General features: G+C 34.0%; 2 protein-coding genes across 4 annotated transcripts; one reads left to right on the plus strand and one right to left on the minus strand.

The window, feature by feature from the left end:
- Nucleotides 1-300: 300 nt before the first annotated feature.
- LOC143605107 (protein BREVIS RADIX-like) lies at nucleotides 301-5794 on the plus strand. Of its 2 annotated transcripts, XM_077081410.1 has the most exons (6): nucleotides 301-391; nucleotides 2241-2379; nucleotides 4265-4605; nucleotides 4892-5021; nucleotides 5108-5439; nucleotides 5515-5794. In XM_077081410.1, the coding sequence occupies exons 2-6, from the start codon at nucleotides 2269-2271 to the stop codon at nucleotides 5591-5593; spliced, it is 993 nt and encodes a 330-aa protein (XP_076937525.1). In that variant the 5' UTR covers nucleotides 301-391; nucleotides 2241-2268; the 3' UTR covers nucleotides 5594-5794. The 2 variants fall into 2 exon arrangements, with proteins under 2 accessions (XP_076937525.1, XP_076937479.1); XM_077081364.1 differs by lacking the exon at nucleotides 301-391 and having other exon boundaries at nucleotides 2214-2379.
- Nucleotides 5795-6459: 665 nt separating this feature from the next.
- Nucleotides 6460-13357, minus strand: LOC143615437 (cyclin-dependent kinase F-4-like). 2 transcript variants are annotated; one of them, XM_077088635.1, is made up of 18 exons: nucleotides 13202-13357; nucleotides 10950-11190; nucleotides 10821-10868; nucleotides 10302-10746; nucleotides 10135-10213; nucleotides 9488-9556; nucleotides 9185-9413; nucleotides 8637-8739; nucleotides 8506-8558; nucleotides 8351-8417; nucleotides 7980-8088; nucleotides 7783-7848; nucleotides 7621-7689; nucleotides 7458-7524; nucleotides 7258-7383; nucleotides 7138-7169; nucleotides 6959-7034; nucleotides 6460-6873 (listed from the first exon to the last, which is right to left on the minus strand). In XM_077088635.1, the coding sequence occupies exons 4-18, from the start codon at nucleotides 10307-10309 to the stop codon at nucleotides 6659-6661; spliced, it is 1368 nt and encodes a 455-aa protein (XP_076944750.1). In that variant the 5' UTR covers nucleotides 10310-10746; nucleotides 10821-10868; nucleotides 10950-11190; nucleotides 13202-13357; the 3' UTR covers nucleotides 6460-6658. The 2 variants fall into 2 exon arrangements, with proteins under 2 accessions (XP_076944750.1, XP_076944703.1); XM_077088588.1 differs by having other exon boundaries at nucleotides 7783-7851.
- Between the last annotated feature and the right edge of the window lie 4457 nt (nucleotides 13358-17814).

Genomic DNA, 17814 nt, shown 5'->3' on the forward strand with positions numbered 1-17814 from the left:
CATAAAACATCTGGTTCCGTCTTAAACCCCATCACCAGTTCGTGAAAAGAGCAATATTTGTCTTAATCAACAGTTAAGTTTCTTAACCACTCAAAAAAAAAGTACTTTCTAGTACTTAATGGTAAAGAGAGGTATCTCTTAAAGAAAAGAAAGAAGGATAAACTGGTAGTAAACTTTTTCCGTTAAGAAACAAACGCCGTTAAGTCTTTTCCACTATATAAGTACCACAAGGATTCTCTCTTATTGTCTCTTCCTCTATTTTTGGTTGAACATATTCTTTACGTACATCCACTCACACCACACCACACCACAGCATATCCATACACTTCGCCGGAGCTTCACCGGACCGGAATTATCCGCCGGAGAATGTCACAACATTTTGAAAAAACTTGTAAGTTTTCTTTTAATGATTTAATTAATTCTCTACATTTTCTTCTACTTTTATATAAATTGAAATTTTCATTAATCACAAGTAGTGTCATGTACATTAAAAATGCGTGCAACAAGTTCTATATATATTTTTTTTTTGGATTTGCTTCGAGTCGTTTTCGAAGGCAACACATGCATAAAATTGTTACGATTTGTCTGTTTAGCATTTCGTAACACTTACTTTTACAACGATTGATCATCCGATCCACCTGTCTCTCTCACACACACGTCACTTTCTCTCTCATATAAATTATTGAACAATGAAAGTTCTCAATCCAGTCATGGAATAAAATCCTGGTTAATATAAATAATAATAATATTATTCTGATCGGATTGAATTATTATTATTTCCTTTTGAAACGGAAAAAAATTTGAACTATTTCTCGATTTATGGGTATATTATTTTTGTGCATGGACCATGCTATTGTTTCAATTTTAACGGATGTCATTGATCGGATTGATTATTATTACTTGATGATAATAATAATAATAATAATAATAATAATAATAATAATAATAATAATAATAATAATAATAATAATAATAATAATAATTTGGAATAAATGTGTGTTTGATTTGGAAGGTTGGGTAAAGGTTGTTTTTATTAAAAATGGGTAAAGCAAAGGGGTTTCTGATCCCGGAGGCCTCTATGCACTTTCTCTTTATTTTCTTTCTTTTTCTTTGTCCCAAGAAATTGTTTTCTTGGAATTTTCTTTTCTTTTTTATATAAGTGTAAGCAATTAATTTAATTGGGTACTTTTTGTTTTTTAATGTTTTTTTTTTATGATTTTTCAAATATTTGAATTGCCAATTTAGCATAACCAGAATTGTTTAATCATAAATGAAAAAGAAATTTATGAGTAATTAATTAAGTGTAATTAATGAAATTACGATACAAGATTTGTGCTTTATTTTCTTTTCCTATTATAAAATTTTTAGTGGTATTTTTATGTTACTTAAAAAGAGTTGGTTGAGGTTGCGCTCGATTAAGTTTGAACTTATCTTGTTTGATTTTAGAGTACGCGTTCTCGGGTCATATCTAACTCTACTTTCAAATCCCGAGTTAGACTTGTTTTCATTAGTATTTACCAACTATTTAATATGTCCATTCTATGTATTTATTATAACTATATATAGTCCCCACGATTGTACGTTGGTGGTAAAGTGGGAATCTATTGTGGAGGTCTATTGACTAACCCTGGCATCATGCACTTTGCTCTAGGACACGTGATTTACTTCACTCATGTTGGCTGTGAGACTGTCGATGTCCAATGGTGACATAAAAAAACATTAAATGCAAATTATAATTTAGTTAGCTTATATGGTATTTATTAAAATCTTACATTACATCTATAAATAATATGTTGATTTGTTTTGTTTCTAATCAAGCTACGTATATTAAATTCAAACTTGTTTATAACATGATTTTTATCTTTGGATGAAGCTCGTTTAACTTTTACCTGATTTACCAGCCGGTCTAAATTAGCTCACGAACAGCTCGAATATCTCATACTTGCAAATATGATTCCATTTCGAGATTCTTGTGGGGCCCGGTAAATAAATAGCAGGATAACCTTGTATCAGTTACAATCTAAATATTTAAGAAATCTCATAACTTTTTAACCAATATTACTTGTATGAAATATCCAATATTTAATTCATTTGGTTCTTTGAAACCGATAGATATTATTATAACAATTAATTAAATTCCAATTAATAATAAATCAACATTAAATACATGACTACTTTCAAACCATATTATTATTTACCTCCAAAGGTGCTAAAGTAAGTTTTATTCTTTGTGTGTTCAGAGGAATTAAGGAAAAAAGACACAAGAAGATGCTGACGTGTATAACATGTTCGAAGCAACAGATAGAAGATGAGAAAGAGGAAGTGGGAGCGCGTGGGACTGCAACCAGTAAAGAAGCCGTCAAAGGTCTGACGGCGCAGGTTAGCTTCCTTTACCTACTGTCGCTCTCTAACGTACGCAGTGTGCGTATGTTAGAAATATATATAAATTTGTCCTCATCTCATCCTAGTTGCCTATTACTAACAGTAGTCTCTTTGCTTTATCTGCTTGTTACCCTTGTTCTATGTATCTTTTTTCCACCTTATAAAAACAAAATATTGCTCAGACCATGCTTATGAAAACATTTATTACCTCCACCAAATAATATTATTATTTACAACTTTTTAAAGTTTTTTTGTTTTAAGTACAACATGTTGTATAACATCCTTAAAAACATTTCTGACAACAAGAATATAGGTTCATGTGTGACAACTGTTTAATCCATGTTACAAATTTGGATGATTCTGGTTCTAATTTAACTAAATTGTTGCTATATCTAGTTTGGAATTAGAAGGGGGCCCACATGTTTTTCTATCTTCAATGGTCGAAAAAATGGGGATCTGTTGAGATTTTTTTTTATTTTTTATTAAATGAAAATAATGCAATGAAACTGCTACTCTAATCTAGGCTTTCCTTATTTAGTTTGAAATAAATGTTTTTTAAGTGCAATTATTAACTGAATACCCAAATTGACATAATTATATTAATGTTTGAACTGCCCAAGAAAGTTGGTGGCTTCTTTTCTTTTCTGATTTTTCATCAAGTGAACTTTTTTTCAACAAAAATGAAAGTTTACAGTGGTAGATAAATTTGTTAGTTGCATCAGTAAATATTGGCTCCTGCATTAAATTGATGTTACTTTTTTTTTTAAATGTTTGTGAACCATTGTCACTTAAGTATCTTATACTTATATTAATATATGTAGCACATAGCTCCCTAGAGGTCCTTTGTATCCACATGCACCATATAAAACTTGCTTTTTGACACGTGATCAACTGACAAATAGTTTGTTGAACTGTACAGCAACTAGAAGTTATATGACTTGTTATTGATCCGTCCTGACAGGAATCTCGTTTATGTTTGTTTACTTTATAAACAAAAGGACATGAATAAACAAATTTGTTGACTTAGTTAAACAAACGAACATGAACACATAACTTGTTCGTTCGTTAATGTTCGTTTGCGTTTGTTTAAGTTCATGTGTTTACATGTTAATTTATTTAATTTTTTTTACGGCTCATTACACAATAGTCAAGTTTTAATAACTCTGTAGGTCCAACATGCTGCTGTTATTCACATTTACTTCTAATTGGTTTTCCTGCTATAATTATGTTTGTTCATAACATGTTCAGTTGCATTAGTTTACGTTTATTATACCATTAACGAACATATATAAACGAACGCGGACACGTTCATTGTCTTAGCAAGCAAACACAAACAAGAAAACCATGTTTGTTTAAATGTTCTTCGGTCATTTCTTCGATCAAAGTTAAATGAACGAAAGTACGAAACGAACACGTCGTTCAGTTCGTTTACAAGCCTACTAGAAGTATATACTTATATAGGGAAAGATTTGTTTCATGGTTTTCAATATGATATTTTACAAGCTTAGTAGACCAACTAATGTACTGTGTTTGTGGTTTGAGATTCTCTTGTTACTTTTATTTAAAAAAAAAGGAAGACAAGAATCTCAAATATCAAAAAAAGAGATAGTAGATAGAGTGAATGATGGTTAAATTTTATTCCAATCACACATGCATAAATAAAAAAGAAAAGTGGATGGATATGTAACAACAGTATATCTTAAGGAAAAGACAGCACAATCATGTTGGGAAAAGTGACACACGAGTGTCTACGTTAGACCTACCATTTAGAATCTTTGTCTGTTTCTCACTGACCCCTCACATCCATTCAAACATAATCCTAGTTAAGAATTAACACACATGATAATAATAATCATAATTAATGTTGTATTACAATGTGCAGATCAAAGATGCATTAAAAGTTTCTGGACCTTCAAAGGGCAAACCACCTATGCCACCTGGCAGTTACAAGAAAGGCCAAAGAGGGTACCCTGATTTTGAGACCGGGTCCGGTGGGCCCCACTATACGCAACAGGGAAGCTCGAGTTCTACTCCAGCTTGGGACTTTACTAGCAATGACCCTTATCATGAAAGTGGAGGATTTGAACCCCCTAGACAATCGGGTCACTTGGTTTTGGAAGATGATGAACCTAAAGAATGGATGGCCCAGGTCGAACCCGGAGTTCAAATTACTTTTGTTTCGTTGCCTGATGGTGGGAATGACCTCAAACGGATTCGGTTCAAGTAAGAACTTGTTTCTTAATTGTTTTTTGGGCCGGTAAACGAAAACGAACGAGGCATACTTGTGTGTGTTTGTTTGTTTGACTTGACTGAACAAACGATCGAACACGCACAACTAGACGAACGGAGTTTTGTTGTTCATGCTCGTTTGTTAGTAAATAAGCGCATTCGTGTTCGTTTGGAAAATGTCGGTTTGTTTACAGGCCTAGTAATATTTGTTCCGTTTTAGGACTTTTAACTTGTTTCTAAAACAAAAGCTGATATTTTTGAATATTTCAATACATTAAAGCCGAGAAATGTTCAACAAATGGCAAGCTCAGAGATGGTGGGGCGAAAACTATGACCGCATAATGGAGCTTTACAATGTTCAAAGATTCAACTGTCAAGCGTTAAACACGCCATCTCAATCTGAAGACGGGGTAATAACCAATAAATCAATAATGAGTAACTAATGAATATTAATTATTATTTTTATAAGTTATATAAATGTTTAAATATTATGCAGAGGGATTCTACTTACTCAAGACTAGGCCTAGCATCAGCAAGAGAAAGTCCAATGATGACACCATCAGTTAACAAGGAATGGAATAGAAACTATGGAGGAAATCAGCCTTACAATGTGGGGCCCAGTGGTTACGGGCCAGGTGGGTCCAAGGGCGAGGGGTCATCAATGGAGGCATCAAGGACTACAACTGACTCTAGAGACGAGCCTTCGGTTTCAGTTAGTAACGCTAGTGATATGGAGTCTGAGTGGGTCGAGCAAGATGAACCAGGTGTTTACATTACTATCAGACAGTTAATGGATGGCACTAGAGAGCTGCGTCGTGTTAGATTCAGGTAACCGTTTATTCACTTTACACGTTTATTTATTATTATACAGATTGTGTAATTGGGTTTCTTGTGTTGATGCAGTCGGGAAAAGTTTGGTGAAGTGAATGCTAAACTCTGGTGGGAACAAAACAGGGAGAGGATACAAACCCAATATCTTTAAATTATATACATTACTTGAACCTATTAAGTATTAGCAGTTGTGAGATTGAAGAATATAGAGCCAAGATCAGGAAAGATCTTAACTTAGTCGAGGTTCGGCATCATATACAAGCATCGGTCACTAATCATACTATTGTCGGGGTTTTAGGGATGGATTTTTTTTTCTTTTTATGGTAAGGCGCGGTTTTGGGCGTTGAAAACTTTGTTATTGTTTTTTGTAATATCCGTACGTTTAAGTTAAAATATTATATTGAGCGATTTGCTCTTTCCCTTTTGGTGTTTGAGATGGATTTATTTCTTTTCGGCATTTGAAGTGGATTTATTGTGACGCGTCGATTGTAAGTTGATATTTGTGGTGTTAAATTTGTTCCTTTTGAAGAAATTAGGGTTTGTGGGGTGTTAATTATGATGCTAGAGAACACCCTGTAATCCATACTGCAGTTTTTTATAAGCAAACAAATGATTGGTTTGGACAATTTTTGTTTGCTAAATATTGCTTGGGTCAAATCAAATCAAACGATGATTCAGTCTCATGGTATAGAGCCATAGAGGCCACAACCTTCTTCGCCACTAAGCAGCAGTAAGCGCTATAGAAATAAACAAAGCAACTGAACAAGTTTTAAGAACAGACTATTACAATATCAAGTCTTATTCCTATTTTAGTACTTTTCGTTTCGAGATTTTTTGCTCTGATTAGTCAAGGAACAGAGACTCTAATAAAAATATGTTTCAACTTTTAGCTTGTTACTCATACCTAACAAAAGCAATTTGAAATTTCACTAGAACATGGTGACAAGTGGCGCAAGCTCAAAATCATCGGAAAGTTTCAACTGAGTTCGACTACAACTATCGGAAAGTTACTTCAACTTAAGAAACAAAATCAAACTTCATGATATAAAAATACGACCAACAAGACACAAACAGGGCTATAATATAGCAGACACTAAAACACTTATTTCCAAACCAGATACGACTCAATCACAGCAGTACAAGACTTTCTCTCACAGGCAGAAACGCAAAACACAGCACCACGGTAACATATTTAGGCAAAGAGCATAGAATATAGTTATCCCGCCACCTTACTGCTATAAACTTGAGACCTTCCAGTAAACAAGTCTGATGATCTACCATGTGCTGCCGCCACTCCTGCTTTCATTGGTGGTGGTGCTGGCGGTAGTAGCCTCGACCCACCGCTTCTTCCCGACCCAATCGACATATTTCCCAACTTTTCAGCTGTGTCCCCGATCCCATGTCCTCTTCCCTTCCCCATATACATTCCTCCTGTTACATTAATATACCAACAATTGTTTTTCATCACCATACTAAACTGATATCATGTATTTATATCTAATGAACAGATTCTTACTCGAATTGTTTTTTATGGGTGGTTGGTATTTTGGTTGCCTAGCGGTGTTCTTATTTATCTTTTCACTCGCTCCATCCTGAAACCAAGAAACAAGATGTTAATATCAGAAATACCAACTTAATATATATAGAGGTTGAGATTATGACATATTATGCTAGTTATTATGTTTAATCACACACCGATCGATTCATTTCCAGTCTACGTTGCACACCTGTAACAAATTTAAGCAAGACATGAGTATAAACGAAGACCGACTAATGATAAAACAAAATTTAACCAAAATATAATCAATAGATCACCGGCGCCTAGAGATGCGTGCACTTTGGCTGATGAAGCAATAGTATCCACTGACTTTGATATAGGCATAGACCCCGGATATTTCTTTACACATTTCTGCTCCACAACCTTCCTCGCGCTTACTCCTGCTGCAAAGCCTCACTAAATTACAATATTTTTCAGCAAAAATAGTAAAGAAGAAATGCAAAGAAAGTCAACAAACCAGATGGAGGTGTCCTTGCGATGGTAGTTGATTTAGGACGAAGAGATGGTGGAACATAGTAACAGCTCTGCATATTTCAAAAACAATAGTTAACTGATCTTCAAGTACATATTTACAATTTTAACCTGTAATAACGTTTGTTTGTAACTTGTGTGTTTTTTACCTGAAAGAAAGGATGTTGAAGAGCTTCTGAGGCTGTAGGCCTCTTACACGGATCCCAAGAACAAAGTGACTAGATATAACATAACAACGAAACATATACAATTTTTAGTTTGTAAGTATAAATATATATAATGTAGTAATAAAGTTATAAACTAGGGCTTACTGCAATCAGGTTGACTGCTTCCTTGCTTGCACATGGTATCAATGAAGAAAGATTTACACCACCAAGCTGCTAAGATAAAGTGAAAACTTTTGATCAATTATTTGGTTTTCTATAAATGCAGGAATTCACAACATTGAAAATTTGAAATTAATAATTTTAAACAGATTTTCTTATTATAATAAAACAAAAGAACTAACCTCTGGAAACAGATAATTGATATTACTCGCAAGCTCAAGTCCCTCGGCCCAAGAGCTTTCTGTCGGGCTGCCTATCACACTGCAAATTTTGTAAATTTCATCTGCTTCACTGCACACACAAAGGAATAAAAACATCCGGTTACATATGTTCAAGTCAAAACAGTCAACTACTCCAGTTCCCTAACTCTTGAAAATTAATAATCACATTTAAGGAAACAATAATCTAAAGCTTCATCATATTAGCATTAAATGAAAGTGGGAGTAATAGAAAAGTTAACTCTACTTAACAAACCCGAAAAACGTGAGAGTAACTCAACAGAATGATCATGATTAATTATTAAACTTCAGGCATTAAATAATCAATCATTCACCTTGAACCTGGAAAAAGTGGTCGAAGAGTAAACAGTTCGGCCATAATTGCTCCCATTGCCCACATATCTGTTAAGTGCACAAAAAAATAAAATAAAATCCACGTGCATATGAAATATTATCATCATACATATGAACATGTGATTCATCCGCTCACCAACTGGAGGACCATATGTTGTTGCCTGAAGAAGAACCTCAGGAGCACGGTACCTACCAAAATCATATTTCAGCAACGGGTAACAAACAGAAAACCAACATACAAAGGAAATAAAAAGATAAATCACTTACCAGCGTGTTGAAACATAATCAGTGTATGGTGGTTGGGAAACAATTTCACGTGCAAGACCGAAATCAGCTATTTTTATCACATCCTTGGAAACAAGAAAGTTCTCTGCAGCATAATATAGAATATGCAAACATTCAGCCAAAACAAAAGCAATAAAATAAATAATAATAATAATTGTTAGGCAGGTGTATTTATGAGTTAGTGTTCAGGAGTATGATTGTCTTTGCCTTCTTATAGTTCTTTAGAGGTGGTTAGTTTGCATTGAGGCCCTAGCTTAGGTCATTATTGTATATATCTTTCTCTCTCTTTTCATCATAGTATCCTCAATATATAAAAGATACCATGATGAAGAGAGACAAAAATAAATACAATAGCGACCTCAGCTACGACCAAAAAGCAAACTAACAGCCTCTAACAAACTATACAAACAAAAAGATGACATTACCCCTGCATACTAATCTTCTATATACAACCGTCTAACAATAGCAATAATATAGATTACAGGACATTGAGAAATTATCCAATTTTAAGTTAAATGTATGATAATCACCTGGCTTAAGGTCACGATGGAAGTAACCACGTTGATGCATATATGCAAGGCCTTGAAACACTTGAAAGCACCAGTTTTTAATTTTAGCTTCCAAGAAAAACTTCAGTCTATCTTTCATTAGTTGGTAGAGACTGCATTCCATGTACTCAAACACAAAGTATAAGATGTCATTTTCTCTCACGACTTCCTTAAGCTTCACAATATTAGGATGATTCATCTTGCGCAGAGACTGCCAACATAATAAGAGTAGTCTAGTCACATGCATCAAAGTGTTGAAAAGCATGATTAAAAAGCTTATTTTACCTTGACTTCTCTTAAGTTTATGCATTCTTCCCATGAATAATACTTCCTCTTCATTTTCTTAATTGCAACCTGTAAAAATAACAAAAATATAAATCAACTTCAATTAAACACAATCAGTTCAATTACCAAAAAGTAAGCATATAAACGAACCAAACAAACTCGATTACACAAACAGGGCATGTTCGTTTGTTTAACTTTAACCGAACAAATGATCAAACACAGACAGATATGCGAACAGAACTAGTTCGTGTTCGTTCATTAAGAAAATGAACTTGTTCATGCTCGTTCAATTAGAAAATCAACTTGTTCATGTTTGTTCATCAACAACAAACAATTCACGAACATAAAGAAACGATGAAACAAATAAAACTTAACACAGATAAACGAATATGAATGAACATGATAAGCATCTACCTATTAAAAGTAAACATGAATATTAATGTGTGGACCAAAAAATAAATAAACTAGACTAAATTGTCACGAGCCTAACAAGTGGATACATAAATGAGCATAACAAACAAACATAAACTAACAAACATAAATGAACATAACGAGCAAACATAAATGAATGCTCACGAACATAATTGAATAAACGAGACCTGCGTTCAAGTTACAGGCGTATAAAAAAAAGGCTAGTAGAAACTTACCACTTCACCATTTTGCTTATTTAAGGCTCGCCAAACAACCCCAAAGCTTCCATTACCAACTTCTTTAATTATCTTGTACCTGCAAAAAGATACATCCAACACCTTAATTATAATTTCATGATCATTTATGATATAAATCACAAACAAAGAAAGAATAATAAGCTCACCTTTCCATTTTTCTGTATGCAACTTTGTAGCACCTTATTTACGAACGAGAGACACAAACATAGAAGAAGAAATAACAGACTTAATCTTTAAAACAACTATAGAACTAGATAATATTAGCTATCCACCCTCAACTTTCTTGATGCATGATCATAAGAGCAGTATGCTTCTGATGGACAGGCTTCATAGCCTTATTCATAAAGAACACCAGATCAATGACACCCAGACATTGAATAGGCATATATAAAAAAGAGAACTGAGAAGCGCAAGGCATCTTGATGCTTATAACAAGTTGAAATATTGTAGCAAACAACAAAGCCTGAAGCTAATGATTCTGTTGTTGGAAAATCTTCAGCCAATACAAGTTTCTTTGTAAATCTAAGTGGAAAATTCACAACTAACAATTAACGGTGTATGAAAAGTCATCATTTACATGCAAAGTTCAGCCTGCATTAAGAGATCATAGTCAAGTGTAAGCACAGATAATTGGAAAACGTATAGTGAAATAATTGAATGCTTACCTCAGCAAATGGTCTTGGAAAATTCTGAAGTATTGTATCGGCAGTGCCCTGAATATTGGTACAAATATGATGAAAATGGTCTTACTAGTGAAAGTGTAAAGATCTCAGTTAATAGGTGAAAAGGCTTACTTGTCAATTTTCACTAAAAGATCCAACACCTATGTCATAAAAAACTTGCATTACGCCTGCTAAACTACTTGTATACAAGATGATCCCTAGGTGCAGTTAACAAAAGAGAAAAGTGGGAAACTTCTAGGAATGAGAGAACGCCAATCAAGAACCTTCTGGAATGAGATAACCTGATTCTGGAAATAATCTGACAAGGGGTGTGCTTGCTCCATGTCTCACGGGGAATTAAAACCTTTACAAACTGGGAAAAAAAAAGGTATGTTAGAATGACAAAACAGATTACTACAATTAGAAGAGAGAGCAATACCCAACCTAGGGCTGGCAATTTCTAACACAAACCAGTTAACACGACATGACACTGATATTAGGTTTGGTTTGAGTTTAACAGGTTTCATGTCTTAAAAGTTAAAACATGTCAAACTGGTTAAGATAATTTGTGTCTTAACAGGTTAAACACCTGTTAACCTGTTAATAACCTGTTGATATTATTAATTTAAAATTGTTTATTTTTTATTAAAGAATGTCGTCTATTAATGATGAATTCTATAGATTTTTGTTTCAGATATGTTAAGGATTATTATATTGACGTTATTTATTTATGTATTTACTAAGACTTCTAGGAACTTTTAGCAATTATTGTTTCAATAAATATGTATTATTTCCTCTCTATTTAAACAGGTTCCTACACAGGTCGTTTCGTGTTAACCTGTTTCTAAACAGGCTCGTGTTCGTGTTTGGAAAAAATGGCATGATCAGTTATCTTGCCGTGTTCGTTTCTAGCACCACAGGTAATCGTGTCTTATCATATCATGTCTTATCGTGTCTGTCAATCTAACATGTTATGCCAGCCCTAACCCAGCTATACAAATCACGTCATTTTAAAGAAATAACCAGCCAGTTTCACTAGGACACTAAGTTATATTAGATTGCAGAGCCGTTTAGAAATGATAATATCTTTGAAACCTACTAGCACAAAAACAAGAAAAGTATGTAGTGAGCAAATCTGATATTAATTTTCCATTTTCAGTGTGTTGATTTCAATTTATGAAATTATGTCTATGGCATGGAGCTTACAACTAGGAAACAAACAACTACAGGCATGCAGGATGAATATTGACTAGAAGAAACACTAAACAAACATTTGGCATAAACTTTCTACTTCCGTTTCAGCTTCCATGACTCAGGAATAGCAATTCAAATCATGTCAAACACTTAATGAAGTAATAAACATGAGATTATAAACAAATAACAAAACTATAACAAGATTAGTAATGACCAAAAACTAGTCAAAACAAACGTTTAATATCCTTACATTCACTTAACTTTCATACCAATTACCAAGTAAAATAACTTTGCACGAAAATGTTACGTTACATCACCCTCTCCGATAATTATGAAATTGTCTATATATATGGTAGATAAGAAGTCTTCTTTACCCTTAAATATATCTGTTAATACGACTATGGTCGCTCAATACACTAAGCTGCAGGTTCATAAATGCGTAACATCACAGATCACCTGTTTTATTAGAAGATACGAACATCATGATCACAATTCCTACAATATAACATTTTCATGTTATACATTCTGAGACATGCTCATAGACATGATTAAAACGCTAAAACCTTGGCAACCACATGAACCATTACATCCTTGTGAAGTTGTGATCCAAGATACAATACAAGTTTTCATTCTTAATATAAGTAACATCCAAATATGTCCTATACAAAAATGAAGTGGCATATATGAGACATCTAAACCTGATAAATAAAGCTATAAAGTAATCTAGCATACATCTTAATAACATACCTAATTCCCATACATGAAGAGGTAAATGCAACTTATTAATCGGATACAAACACTAAAGAAAAGATGAAAAAGGAAACAGACATAATAATGCAGACAATCATAATCATAATCATCTCTCTAGCAATAACTTTACATCGTTATCACCAGATCCATCAATTCACATAGCACCTGACAACATTCTATTTCCATAAGCCAATACCTAATAACCTAACTCAACACCTAAAAAAGACGTTCAACAATAATATTCATCATCTTATAGATCTGGCCAACTAAAACGTACCTAATTCAACGAATCCAGCTGTAAATTACTCTATACAGAAATAGAAACCCTAGAAACCAGATCTAATCGAACCGGATCAAAACACAAACGGAAACAATACAGATCTGATGCGATATGAAGGAATTGAAGAGCAATAATAATAATAATGGAATTGATCTGATACCTTGGGATTGACTCCAGAGCTGGTGAAATGAGAGAGAGATGAGAAGAGACCTCTCACCCACCTATTGATGTTGTGTAAATTAAGGAAGATGAACAAGAATGAAACCTGATTTATATTTATATATATATATATATATATATTGACAGCGTCAATGTGTGCGTGTAGATATCAATATATAGATTGATACGTGGGTGTATGTATCGGTGGTGTGGGGATGATATGATTGAGACTAGACCACCAATAATGACAACCTCATTCAATAACCCAATTCATTATCGGCTCCCATCTAGGATCTAGGGGAGTTGTTTTTATCCGAAACCCGGATATTTAACTTGGCTCGAATTAACTCGAACGTTTTTAAGACAAAACTTGAATATTAAAGGCGTTGGGTAGTCCGCTTTATCTGTGACTCTGAGTACAAGATATTTGGGATATTTCTTTGTCCAACTTATGTATTAACGTAAAGGAAGATTTCGTGAGAAGAGAGATGTGGTAGCTTACTCGACAATATACAAGAAGTGATGTTTCGCTACTTTTCTACTATACAACTACGCTACAATCTTTCTTCCCTTACCCAAAACCCAAAGGTAGTATTTGATTCGGTAACTTGGTTAAAAGAAGTTTAATTGGTAAACTCGGTTGGCCTGAATTTACATAATATATATTCAATTACATAAATAACAGAAAAGTCTATAATGTATGTATGTATGTACAAATGAAGTTTTTTTGTTGTGAATATGATGATTTAGCATTCTTTTTTTAGTTCATATGCTTGGTTGATACATTTTTGATTTGGCTCTGTGCTTATTTTATTAGGCATTTTATAGTTACTATATGTGTTTTCTGCATGAGTTTGAACGAATGAACATACTGGGAGTTTTTATATTTGATATGTTGTGCTTATTATCTAGTGAATATCATTTTAGGTTAAATTGTAAAATATCAGTTCTAGTTTGTCCTTAGAACCCGAATGTCGATTAAACCGACCAGAATAAAGCCGAAACCATATAACCCAAAACAATAATCCAGATATTATTTGGGTAGGTAAACAAGTAAGATTCCAAGTAAACCCAGTCTCATGCACGATAATCCGAATATTATTTGGGTAGTCCACTTTATCTATGGCTCTAAGTACAAGATTTTTAGGACCTCTCTTTGTCCAACTCATGTATCAACGTAAAGGAAGATTTCGTGAGAAGAGAGCTGTGGTAGCCGACTGGGCAATATACGAGAATTGATGCTTCGCTACTTTTCTACTATACAACTACGCTACAATCTTTTTTCTCTTACCCAAAACCCAAAGGTAGTATTTGATTCTGTAACATCCTGTTTCCTGTTTCGATTAATAAAATACTAATATTAATTATTTTGAGTTGGACTTGTGTTGGGTTTAATAAATATGGGTAATGGACTTGGATTGGTAAGGAAGAAACAAAGACTATGGGCTTAGACCCATGACCCATGACCCATAATATATAAACTATGAATATTCATTAATCCATTCATTTCCACTCATTCAATACACCATCCAAAACACACACTTAAGCTCTCTCTCATCTTTCCCTCTTTCTCTAGCCAAAATAACAAGAAGAAACTGAGCATCGATCCGAGGTAATGATGTTACGATCTTGTATAGATTCAAACCCGCTAGATCTAGTCGCAACGATGAACTGACACCCTCAACCGTTAAAGTCACAATATCCGGATGCGAGTATGATCCGATCGATAGACGAGCTTAGGGGTCACCCTAGCTCGGATCCGGATCGAACGGGGTGAAAAACGGTGTAAAACACGTTTAACCGGCAACTGCCCGTTTTTCGGCACGACGGCGCCGGAAAGGCGGCGCTTGATTTGGGAATTTAAGGGAATGTCAGGGAATGTTCTGACATTCTACGCGTGATGGTCATTCTTTAAGGAAGAATAACGAATGAGATGCATTTCGCTATGCCATTCGTTACGAAAAGGTGACGAATGAACCCTCATTCGTTAGAAGGTTCATTCATAATGAAAGTCCATTCGCTATGAAGGTTTATTCGTTATAAAAGTTCGCTCGTTATAAAAGTTCATTCGTTATAAAGGTCCATTTGTCAAGAAGTAACGAATGAGTCCATTCTTTATGAAAGAACACACGCGTTAGGAGGCAACAAATGAACCCTCATTCGTTAAGGAATCGGATAACGAACGAAGTTTGAACAAATGACAGAAAGGCCCTTGGACTTAGAGTAAAATGATTTGATTTCATAAAATCCCTTGGACTATATTAATTAATGAAAGACACTTTAAAGGTTAATGAGTAACGATTAACTAACCGGTTAAGGATCAATGAAGTAAAACCGGCTTCGACGCTTAAGATTAAGTAAGCAAAGAATGAGTAGAGCGGTATTTAATATTTTGTTTATTAAACAGTTAGTCGCGCACAGCTAAAGAAAGGAATAACCATTAACAATGAACGTAACATGACGCAGGTGAGTTTCTAGCCCTACTTCCTTGTTATGTTTTCGGGGTTGTGTGCATACTCGATGTGATCAGTTAATACACTTATCCTAAGTGGTAAGTGTATGCGTTATATGATTTATGTGATAATGACTGAGGTTATGAATGAATGGTTTTTGGTACGTGAACGATCTTCGGATATTGCACGTATCACCAGGAAAGGTGAGTTTTACATAAGATGCATGAATGATATATGAATGATTAAGAATATGTATGAATGTATATAATAGAATGTACGTGTAAAGAAGTGTATGTATGGTCTTATGGAAAGAAGGGACCATACCCTAATAATATTTGAGATAGAGATGAAAGAGACCAAACCCTAATAATATCTGAGATGGTAAAGATAGTTATGCATGTATTATGAAAGTATGAAAGTGTGATGGTATGAAAGAATGTATGAATGAAAGTATGAAATAAAGAAAGAAAGTATACATATGAAAGGTAACAAGCTAAGTATGTAATATGTATCTTCGGATACGTATATATGTAAGTATGTCAATGTATTGTATGATGCCTAATTAACTAGAACTCACTCAGCGTAGCTGACTTTTATTATGCATGCAGGTGAGTAAGATGAGACAGCTAGCTTGAAGGGGGACACATGGCAGATGAATAAAGAAGCTGGCATCTGAAGACTCAGTTGTTAATGTTTGAACTAAAAAGACATGTTTTATATTATTTTAAATTGAGACTTATGTAATGAATGGTTGACTTTTAATATTTTTCCGCGAAAATTTTAATTAACTCTGATATTTAGAACTTTGTTTGAGTAAATCAAACGCCAAAGTAGGGCACCGGGAACGGGGCCTTACAGATTTGGTAACTTGGTTAAAAGAAGTTTAATTGGGTAAACCCTATTGACCTGATGTCACACCCCGACCAAAAGCGGCGAAACATGTCGGGGTGCAACGGATTGCTCAAGAACACTATGACACTATTAAGTGACAATATTTAATCAACCCATTAATTTCATAAATCAATAAACAACACATCTTGTTCGTACAAAACAAACTGAATACAAGTAAACAAATATATATTGTTTATTCGACTAATTACTTAGGGGTCTCAAAACAAGCTACTTTCCTCAAATTTTCGTTCAAACAATTATCAAACCTGTAACATTGCATAAAATAAACTTTGTCAACATGAATGTTCGTGAGTAATTTTCATAGATTTTGAGTATAATAAATATAGAATGAACTCCACAAACTCGTATATGCAACAATTAATAAAAGAACACAACTTGGATAAACAACTTGAAAGTAAATTGATGTGGCTCTTTTCGAATCGGTAACAACCGATCGTACTCGGAGAAATGAGGCACCTTTCTATATGGTAACAACCAAATACACTCAGAAAATGAGGCCCTATTCTATTAGCACTTAAGCTAGAATAGTTAGGGGAGCGTATGATCATGCTTATTGAGGCAAACCAACCGAAAGCGATAAACACGTTAGCAAGTAATCATATAGAGAATATAACACCAAATCGAGCATTTATTTAAGTGAACATATACTATAGAGTTTTGTGGTTTGAGACGCAATGTATAAATCACTTTTGTTTAAATACGTATGCAATGCCACCCACAAAACGTAAAGATGAAAACGGGGGATGAAAAAGTACTCACATGAAATAAATAACTTTAAGGGTTGTTTGTGATAAACCGGGATAATAAGTTCAACGAGTGAGGTCTAGGTTAAAAGGGGTTCGGTTTAGAAGATGGTCTTGAAAGAATTTAAAGTAAAATATAATGACAAGTTAAATAATTAATCAAAGTTTGAGGTTTAAAATGTAAATATTTAAGAACTTGAAGTAAAAGTTTTTGAAAAGTAAGTTTGCTCGAAATCGGGTTTCGGTATTCCATTTAGTTTTACTTAACCTTTGTTAAGTAAATATGTGGGGATTGGTTTAATGCAATAGTGCACGGCCCCTTGTTAGATATACCAAAACGGGATTTTAATGAATGTTCGGTTAGTCGGTTCGGGTCTTGATAAATAGTCAAGTCCGAACCCGACATTCCAAAGTGATAAATATCATGGGATAAATTATTTAAAACAAAGACTTAACTAATGTTAGATGTTCTATTAAAGGAGAAACTCTAAACATCATCGTTAAGC

Source organism: Bidens hawaiensis, unplaced genomic scaffold (genome assembly GCF_021521415.1).
Source record: "Bidens hawaiensis isolate Kalapana, Puna unplaced genomic scaffold, B.hawaiensis_p1.1 tig00000237_1, whole genome shotgun sequence".
Classification (NCBI taxonomy): Eukaryota; Viridiplantae; Streptophyta; class Magnoliopsida; order Asterales; family Asteraceae; genus Bidens; species Bidens hawaiensis.

Coding starts and splice junctions, on each gene's coding strand:
- LOC143605107 (XM_077081410.1), top strand. CDS start 2,269: ATGCTGACGTGTATAACATGTTCGAAGCAACAGATAGAAGATGAGAAA. Junction 2,380..4,264: donor TCAAAGGTCTGACGGCGCAG/GTTAGCTTCCTT, acceptor TACAATGTGCAG/ATCAAAGATGCATTAAAAGT. Junction 5,022..5,107: donor CATCTCAATCTGAAGACGGG/GTAATAACCAAT, acceptor AATATTATGCAG/AGGGATTCTACTTACTCAAG.
- LOC143615437 (XM_077088588.1), bottom strand. Junction 9,557..10,134: donor ATAAGCAAAATGGTGAAGTG/GTAAGTTTCTAC, acceptor TTATTTTTACAG/GTTGCAATTAAGAAAATGAA. Junction 7,690..7,782: donor AAGCAGTCAACCTGATTGCA/GTAAGCCCTAGT, acceptor TGTTATATCTAG/TCACTTTGTTCTTGGGATCC.